The following is a 10,095-nucleotide window of genomic DNA, read 5'->3' as shown; positions in this document are numbered from 1 at the left end:
GGTCTCACTCTGTTAATAGTTTACATTGTTCTGTTCAAAGTGCATAATGCGGGCCATACAAGTTTGAATCGAACATTGACGTCAAACGTATCTGACAGAGCAAATGCTGCACGGGAAAAGTGAAGTTCAGATATAGTATCTCGTTCGCGATTTAGATCGACTTTGGACTTCGCAGCGGACGAGACGGGACTCTATATATGTAGTTTCCCAATCCGTGGCAGAACTCGAGACGCGTTTCTTGGCTTTCCCCTCTCGCTTTTCCACAACGAACCATCCAATATTTATATTTACGCAAGTGCTTTTCCTTCGCGTCGTGAGTTTTCCTCGTTTGTTTACCTCCGATTATCGCAGTGTGTGTGTTTGGATCTTATAAGAAATGGGCATGTGTGTGTTAGCCGGTGGCTGAAGTTCGAGTTTTGAGTTTTTATTTTTGGGACTGCAATATTGCAATTGCAAAATTGAAAGCGACACATTTCTTTATGCGGCATTGCTAATTTGCTGAACAGGTATGTATGTATAAGCTTATAGATGTGTACTTTTGAGATACAGTTACTTTCTGATGCTGCACACACATACGCACAAGAAGAAAGTGAAGAAGTGTGTGCGAACTTAAGTAGTTTTCTTGTCTCTAAAAAACGGGTTGTGAGGTGGAGTTTTTGCCACCTGCATGAGTAGGTGTGTATGTTTTGTTTCCAAGTGTGTGTGTGTGTGAATGATCCAGCTTAATTGATAAAGGCAAAATTAAAAAAGATAATGTACTTTAAGATACATTTTAACAACAACACCAACAGCCCGTGACTTGACTTCTTTTTCCTGGTTTTCTTTTGAGATCCCTAAAATTACACTTGGAAAAGTAGATCTTTATTCTAAGAGATACAATTCAATATATCTATGCGAAAAAATCAGATGTCTTTCAATGTGTTTATCTTAAAATAAATATGATTTTGTAAAAAACGTACTTTAATTTATACCAATTTTTGCACTAATTCAAACCATAAATAGATGGGAAAGAGGATAAGCAATGTTCGGCCTTTTATAAAAAGAATATTTTAAATATTGTCATAAATATAAATCATTGAAGAGAATAAGGTACAAATTTCTGTTCTGTAATCTGTGGTTAGCATAAACAAATTAATTTTTTATAAATATATGCAAACCTTAACTCGTTATCTTGTCCTTATTGTAAGCTTAAAGTAGGTATTACCAGGAAAGGACCAATTAAGTGGCTTTATAAATATAAAATTATATTTTAACAAAACTAGTTTTGATTCATAAGATGAAGCCCTTAAGGTATATTGTCAAATATTCGTTCCAAAGCTATCTTAATTTTCTTTTCTGTGCATTGAAGATCTTAAGCCGCGGTGCAATTAGATTCGGTTGCGGCCACTGAGCACCACAAAAAAGGCAAACAAAAAAGCCAGCAGCTACAATGAAATCATCGAAACAAAAAATAAATATAAAAAGAGGCAGCCGAAAGAACCCGAAGTTGAGGGAAAAAGGTCACGGCACTTGCTGCTTGCTAAGCTTTAATGGGCCGCCTTGGGCAGAGCAAACAACAACAGCAAAGCAACAATTGTTTAATGCAAGCGGGCACCTTGTTAACCCTATATATCCCCCTCTCCCTCTGCTCACCTTTTCCCATCTCTCTCACTCTTGGCCGTTGTTAAGAGCCAACAAAGATTTCTCTGCATCTGCAACCTGACACAGATGGTGTTGTTGTATTGGATTCTGTCATCGGTTGGCATTAATCAATAATACTCGAAATCAGAACAGCGCCAAGCAGTCTGTCTCTGTCTTCAAGCATCTCCTGCTCCCACACTTTTATGTACCCCCCCTCATAACAAGAATATGCAACTACGGTTTCAAGTCTTTAAGCAGAACATTAAAGGAATAAAAATATATTAAATATTATCTAACGAATAATACACTTTAAAATGTTGCAATCTGTTAATAATCATGTTATCTCGAAAACTAAACTATTTCATTTTTTATTTACCTTTCGTATGTCATAATATTTTTTTGGGTTTCCTAAAAAAAACTTCAATGAGTTGCCTTTTATAATAGACAAATTATTGGAATTTTTTGAAAGTCTCCATTTTTAAGAATTGACAAACCCTATTATTATTTATTAAAATACACAAAGTTGTTTTAAAAATGGATGTAAATGTAGGTATTAATCTCTATAAGTAGCCCGTTTAATATCTTTGCAAAGTATAATTATTTTTGGTATCTTAAAACAAGCTACAAACTGGAATGTGAGTGAGGTGATACAAATAAGTCAAACTTAACTTGGTTTGGTTTTATGAAAAATGTAAACTAGTTTGATATGTAGTAAAAATTCCAATGTTAGCCATTAAAAGATAAATATTTTCAATATTATTACTTTCCTTAATACCCATAAATTTATTGTAATAATTTCAAAACTCGATTTTAACTGGCTTGTAAATAACATTTGAGTTACTTAATATAAACTTGTTTTTTACAAAACATAACTATATTTAACCATTTGATATAGGTATTATAATCTCCAACTACTTAAAAGCAGTTCTGGCTATTTGGTTATTTTAAGATCTACCTAATTTAAATTTTGATTGTCTTTAGGCATGTTCCACTGTCTCAAAGTTTTCTGTTTCGGTCGCCTTTGCATATTTTCTCACAGTTCCCGCGATGCAGAAAAAAAATGTGAAAATTTCTTGCAAATACCTGCACATACATAATTTTTGCCCATTGCTGCTGCCGCTGCCTTTGCAAAATTTGTATCGAGTTACTTTGGTTGCTGCTCTCATTTGCATGCTGCGATATTGTTGTTGCTGCTGCTCTGGTTGCTGTTTTTCCACTGATTATTTCTTGTGTCGCTGCCGCTTGGCGTTGCAGCAACTAAATTGGCCTTAATTGGTTGCCTTTTTGTTGCCAATTTTGTTGTTAGCCCGCTGCAGTTGCAGTTGATGTTTTTGTAGCCGCTGTGACCATAATATGTTTGTTGTCTTGGGGTTGCCTGTTGCACAGTTGTTGCTCTCTTATCGGTCGTTGCCGGCCGGCTGGAAGCACTTTTGACCACTTTCGGCTTTAAGCCACTTGTGGCATGCGGCCGAGTGTAATTTTTTATTTGCCGTCTTGTTTCGCTGCCCTTTTTGGCCGGGTCTAATTGCTGCGGAATTGAATTTGTCTTGGGAACGGAAATCGGGCGGTTGTGTGCCACCGAAAACTCAGGAAAACCCAATAGCTATAAAAGCATTGGTTGGGAAAATATATTTTTGTGTCTTACATATAAATAGTGTTAATTAATCATACTAAAAAACCATGCTCTATCCACTAATATCGTCAAATTAACAACTTAATAACCTAAGAAAATTGCATAAAGATAATAAATTGTATTACCAAACTTATAAGCTGTAAGAAACGTTTCTTATAATTATTTGCCGGCAGTCTTTAGTACTCTTTTATTTTTCAAAAAATTAAATATACATACATACAAATTATCTGTTTTATTTAATTCAAAAGAAGTTCTTCTGGTAGTTTTACTTGCCAATTTGTTTTTACCAAGAAAATGGTTATTAAACTAAGAACCAAGCTAAATATCAAGAAAGCCATTACCCATGACACAAATTAATAGTGGGAGGGGTCATCTCTGAAGACCTTAAAACTAAAGTTTTTATTTATTTTTATAATGAGACTTCGTGTTGGCTCTTAAAATCCCGTAGCAAGAGCATTAACCGTTCGAGGCGTTTTATGACTAATGTGATATTTCCCAATTTTATTTGTTTTGCCTGTCTGCTCGCGTTTTTTTCAGCTGCCTGCATTTTTAATGCGCTTGCATGGCTTATTTGATTTAATTAGCCAGGCAGCCAGGCAGCCTGTTGGCCCGCCGGCAGCCGGTGAGCTGGGTTTTCATTATTGTTTGCAAATTGTGGGAAAAAATGCACGGATCCCCCGCCACTTCCACTGCCGGCCCCATTGCGTTTTATAGTCGCAAAAGTTTTTGGTGGCGATTATGCAATCGAAGCTCTGGAACCAGCCAATAAATCAAAATGCCATTCTCAAGACTCCGCCGGCTGCTGCAAGTGCCACATGCAGCAGCAGGAACAACAACATTAAAGACAACAACAATGCGCTGGGGCCCAGTATTCAGAGCATGTCAATGTGGGCCTCCGGTAATGTAATGTTAGCCCAACTCCCCTGCTTCCGCCCAAGTTGCCCTCTTAAAAAGCCCACACATTTCTTAATGCACTTGGGAAAAAGAAGGTAGTTTTCTGGTTAACGATTCTTTATTCTTTATATAATAAAAAAGAAGAACATAATGTTGTTTTAAAGATAGGAGTATGTTCCCTTAGCACAAATGGATTTTTCTAGCTTATGCTTATATACACTGAATTTTATATTGGTCAAACAAAATATAGATCGAATTCGCTAAAAACACGCCGAAAACTAGGCTAAACCTGGAGGACTCCAAAAAACGCTCGTGTTTCTTTATTCTGGAGGTATCAGACAAGAAATTTAGTCGCTGAATGTTCAAATAATACCTAATTTTAAGTATTTATTGTAAATCTTTTCGTTCTTACCATGGAAACATTTTTAAGAACAACTTTTCTATGATATTTGTAGGGTTAACCATAATCCTAAATTGAAATGTAAGGCTGTATAGGCGTCCTTTCAAATGTATTTATAGAACTTATTTATTTAATTTTTTATTTTAGAATAGTGTTGAATTAGTGAAATAGTGTTGAATCTAAAATTCATCAATCAATCTTATAGGTTTCTATGTACAATAGAGTGCTGGTGTGCTGGATACTTTGGTTTATTAAGATACATTTTTTTTATAGATGATATAATATTGGAAATTAGTAATTGTTTGCTGTGCACGACATTTACCGTTTCGGCAAGGTCTGCCGGCCAGCTGCCAGTTGGTCTCGATCTCCCAGATTCTTGCGATTTGCCACTTGCCACGAATCCGATTCCGAGTCCGAATCCAAGTATATAGTATGCCACATGTGCCACCCATTGCACAATCGCAGAATGTGCGGCTGTCCTGCTGTCCCGCTGTCAATAAGCCAACAAAAAGCTAGTTTATTGAGTCGTCGTCGCCGGTTCTCTGCACTCAGTTAACCCAACCTGTCATGCCCACGCGTCGAGGCCAAGTGGCCAAGTGGCCTGGGCCAAAAAAGCATCCGAGTGGCCACTCATTCGGTTTGTCACACTATACCCATGCCCATTTAATGTGGTGCATATGGGCACTCGAAAGGAAAGTGTTCTTCTAGTTGCCAAAGGTGTGAGATGCGAAAAAAGGTATCAGTTGACCACTTTAAGTCAAGCCAATTGTTCTTCAGGTTTTAAGAATACACCATATCAGACAATGATAAATATTCTATCATTTCGTACGTAGCTCGAAATGGAAGTTCTTCAAGATATACTTTCGTTAGTTTAAGTCAAAATAGGCATTGCTTTTGCTAATTGCTTTTAACCTTGCCATTAAGAAAAAAATGGTAGGCTTTTTGCTAAAAGGTTATGTTTTTATACGTCGATAAAACGAGCTTATTGCAGTTGCTATAGTCGTGAGCTTAAGACTTGATTAAAAAACTTAATTAGGTTTTTTTTCCTAAATGTAATACAAAAATTGCAGGTCAAGGAATGGAAGTACTTTTTGATTACTTTGGTCTAGTAAAATTTTTATAAAAAATTGTACTTTTTTAAGCGCATTTGTTGTGTTATTCTGAAAAATGTTAATATATCTTATAAACTCAAACCATTGTAAAATTATTAAAACCTTTAAGATGTTTTTTATCATCATTAAATCCATCCAAAGAATGCCTAAAATACATTCTAAAATAAAACCTTTTTGTTTACTGACATTTCCAACTGAAGAAACTTAAAGTCTGAAAAACCTTCTCTACCATTGTGGGTTTTAATGAATGGATTCTCATGGGTAATTCCATGGTCGAGCTCTAACGTTTTCCTGTCATTTCCTGCCGACGTTTTGCCAGCGTTTTGCTGATTAAGTTTCAATTTGAATTCGAGTTCTGGGCGGGAAGTGTGTGGGGTCAGTGCAGGTGGGGCAACAACCCATGGGCTGATGACCCAATTGCAGCCAGTCGAAGACCACTTCAGTTGGGCTTTTAGAAGCCTCCTACATGGAGGTTTCCTACTCGCGTTGCGCCTGCTGATCGACTGACCCACAAAAAGCCTTCGGCGGCCAAATGGCGGGGTATGGGGGATATGGACTTAAATATAGCTATCAGGCTTTAAGTGGCAGCCACTGCCGCCTGAGCAAATTTATTGAATCTCATTGAGCAGCTTTCTTTCTATACTTTCTCGCTCGCACTTGGCAGGGGAAAAATCGCCAGCGATTTGTTTATTGCGGAAGAAGTGAAAAGTGCGCGGCCAAATCACCCCGTCTTTATGCTCGTGCAAATTAATTTGTCTTAGACATTTCAAAGGCATCTCACGGATGCGTATCTTGTGGTTTCTGTGGTCACTGGGATGTTTACATTTCGATATACCACCGATATGTGTGGCTTTATCTACAGATATCCGATGATGAGTTGGCTTAAAAGAGCGCTGCTTCATCTCTTTTTCCTTTGGCCACAAAGTGCGTTTTAATTAACCCACGAGTCGACCTGGCCAATTACTTTCTGCCTGCTTCTGCATTTTTTTTTGTTACTTATTTATTTTTTTCGTCGAGGATTCGCAATGACTTTCACTTTCTCGCCCGGGCCGGCAACGTAGGGGTTAAGGGGAAAAGTACAGGCGGCGGCGGAGGGTTAATGAGGATGCCACATTGCTGCACATTTCGTGCCGCTTCATTGTGATTATCTTGTTGAAGAGATTCAAACTGTGGCAGCCGCTTTCGTGTAATTTATTTGTTTATTGTCTTGGCCAGGGCCAGGCCAGAAACACACACTCCCACTCCCCGGCACACACACACATTACACATCGGTCGATCCATCCGACTATACAACATCCACTTTATACAAGCCACCCACCTGGGGAGGCAACCAACCTAAACCTTCAATTTCGGATGGAGGCCAGCGTGATTCGTGAGTCCACATCTTGGGATTAGTTGAAACTCAAACGAGGTTTCAAGGAATTATCAAAATATTAAATATATTAAATTAAAATAAGATCATATAATTAATGCTTCGTACTTTCTAATGGGAACGAAAAAGATAACAAATTGGACCCTCATTGAAAGAAATATTTGTATGTATTGGAAATACGGAAATATCTAACATGAAAATGGGTTAAAAATTGGACTCTCGTTTCACATTAATATTTTAATGTAGAATATTAAAAAATGCTTCCACAAACTCATAGAGGTATGCCACTTTAAAATCGGACTACAGTAACTTAAGTTATGGAATCTAGAAGTGCAGTTTTGAAACCCATTGGAAATACGTAAAAATCGAACATGAAAATGGGTTAAAAATGTGACCCTATTTTATAAGAACTATTTAAATGTAGAATATTAGGGAATTTCACCACAAACTCATAGAGGTATCCCTCGTTAAAATCGGAATCAAATTACTTAAGTTATGGAATCCAGAAGTGCCATTTTGGGTTCCTATACTGATACCCTAGGATTTACGGAAAAATCGAACATGAAAATGGGTTAAAATTGTGACCCTCTTTTAAGAGATATATTTAAATGTAGAGTTACAGAGAATTTCACGACAAACTCATAGAGGTATCCCACATCAAAATCGGAGTTCAACAACTCTAGTTTGGAATCCAGAAGTGCAGTTTTGGGTTCCTATGATGAACCCATAGGAATTACGAAAAAATCGAACATGAAAATGGGTTAAAATTGTGACTCCCTTTGAAAGAAAATATTTGAATGTAGAGTTTTAGAGAACTTCACCACAAACTCATAGAGGTAAGCCACATCAAAATCGGAATTCAATAACTCAAGTTATGGAATCTTGAAGTGCAGTTTTGGGTTCCTAAACTGAAACCCATAGGGATTACGGAAAAATCGGACATGAAAATGGGGTAAAAAGGTGACCCCCTTATAAAAAAAATATTTGAATGTAGAACATAAGGGAATTTCTCTACAAACTCATAGAGGTATCCCACATCAAAATCGGAATCCAATAACTCAAGTTATGGGTTACAGAAGTACGGTTTTGGGTTCCCATTCCAAAAGCTTTTGGAAACACGGAGAAATGGAACATAATACCTTGTTCCTGATTAAAATAGCTCATAAAAGTTTATTTATTTTCTTTGGTGTTACATTGTTTCATAAACCTGATTGCAGTGAAGAGCTGGTAAAGATCTCGTGTTCACGAGACCATCTCCAGAAAAGTGCAGGAGTCCGCTGCTGTTACACTTGCACTTGCCATTTGCTACTTGTACCGCTGCTCTTGTTGTTGCTGCTTGCTTGTTGTTTACCTATCGTCTCGTTTTGTGTGGAATCGCTCACAGTTGTCCGTCCAACGGAGCGTCCGTCCGTCCAACTGTTCGCCAGTCCGCCCATCAGTTCAGTTGGACCGCTTGTCGCTCCGTTAGCTCGTTAGAGCTGAAGATGAACAAGTTTTTCCTCAACCGAAGTGGCACTCTAGACTTATTTCTTCATGAAGCCAGGAAGCCAGCGATTTCTCATCTTTGTTGTTGCTTTCCGCCTGATGTTGCTCTTATTGTGGATGTTGATGTTGATGTTGCAGTTAGTGCTTTCCCTTGATGCAGAGCCACCCGCAACCTCTGGCCCCTGGAAAACCACACACAAGTACACTCACCACTCATGCGAGGCGGCTTAATTAGCTCCATGGGCTTTTCTGGCCTTTCTGGCTCTTCTGGCATCTGTACTGTGGCATCTTCGGATTGGGATTGTTTCGCTTTCGTTCTCACATCCCGCCGCTAATGCTATTTTTTCCGAGTGAGTGAGCTCTTCCAACTGGCGTTTTTCGCACACCAATTTTTCACTTGATCAAAAGAAAGTTCCTAGCGATTGGGTCCTCAAAATTTCGCTCAGCACGAGAGGTAAGGAAAAATAAAACAAAACGAGACGGAGTGAAAGAGTTAAGTGCATTTCCTGGAAATAACGTTTCCTCTGCCGCAGCCAGCAGAAAAGCCAGTTCGGTTTTCCTCACTTTTCCGCACTTCGGCGGCTTTCAACTTGTTTTGGGTTTCGGTAACTTTGGAGTGGTTTAGATTTGTAGTTCTAACCCCGAATGAAGTTCAATGATTTTTGGTTTACCGTCGATGGATCAGTTGTGGCGAGCAGCATGATGAGTTTTTGTTTTCAGTTCAGAGATAATAGATATTAAACATCTTTTCTTTATTTACAATTTTGATAAAAACGGATTTACACATTTTGGAAAAATTTTAGTTGAATGTTTATAATTTTGTTTATTCCAAACAAAGATTTTGTGTGCTTACTAAGAAAGACAGTAAAGGAAAATACAACTTTTCTTGAAGAAAATTCCTGTTCCCAAAATTGTTGAATTATTTAGGATGAAAAGAAAGCATTTATTTAGGCACTACTGCAAACTGGTTGTCATTAAATTAATCCAACAGAAGTTAACAATTATTTTTACTTTTAATGGATCAAATAAAACTAAAAAAATTTAATTTAATTAATATTTTTTACTAACCTGACTGCAGTAAAAAAGTAAAAGGAGTATACTAATTTGATTTTATGCCGTAATTTATCTTCGCAATAAATGGAACCAGTGGTATTAAATTTCCGTATATAAGAAGTAGCTGAAATTACCTTTCCTTTTTATGAGTGCCATACATTTTATTAGAAAATATTAAATCAAATTTGAATAAAGCAAACAACCAGAATCTCTGGTCTGTGAATTAAATTCCCTGCGAAGCCATCTTCTGTTTGAATGCGTTTGTCTCTCCACTTGGCTGCATCTTCCACCTTCTCCGGTTGAGTCATGCGATCTGGCAGAGAAACAGTAGAACGGGCCAGAGAACTTGATCCGATGTGGAGTTGGGTCTTTGGTTTTGGCCAAGAGAGTCAAGTTGAGTTACGCGGGCACTAAGTAGAGCCAAACTCGATTTCAGTTGGCTTTTTCTGCCGCAGCAAGTTAGCCAGTTTCTTCGTTTTCGTTTGTTTTCGGTGCCACATTCCCTGCTCGTTGGCCTGGTCGCTTC

The 10,095-nt window shown here is 37.8% G+C and overlaps 2 protein-coding genes across 2 annotated transcripts in view; one reads left to right on the top strand and one right to left on the bottom strand.

The window, feature by feature from the left end:
* Positions 1-179: 179 nt before the first annotated feature.
* The window catches only part of ko (Stork-head domain-containing protein knockout), a 62,685-nt gene continuing 52,769 nt past the window's right edge, over positions 180-10,095 (top strand). Inside the window, exon 1 of the mRNA XM_036815144.3 lies at positions 180-506. The gene's annotated coding sequence lies outside the window, so the exon portion shown is untranslated. The remainder of the gene's footprint in view (positions 507-10,095) is intronic.
* Positions 8,193-9,376, bottom strand: LOC108013079 (uncharacterized). The gene is given in 6 exon segments (XM_017078700.4): positions 8,193-8,480; positions 8,482-8,532; positions 8,535-8,603; positions 8,606-8,700; positions 8,703-9,125; positions 9,188-9,376. Coding segments are annotated over 5 exon segments (405 nt in total). The 5' UTR covers positions 8,791-9,125; positions 9,188-9,376; the 3' UTR covers positions 8,193-8,378.

This window comes from Drosophila suzukii, chromosome 3 (genome assembly GCF_043229965.1).
Source record: "Drosophila suzukii chromosome 3, CBGP_Dsuzu_IsoJpt1.0, whole genome shotgun sequence".
NCBI classification, from domain to species: domain Eukaryota; kingdom Metazoa; phylum Arthropoda; class Insecta; order Diptera; family Drosophilidae; genus Drosophila; species Drosophila suzukii.
Note: the sequence above shows the minus strand (reverse complement) of the source record. Positions and strands in the feature narration are given on the sequence as shown.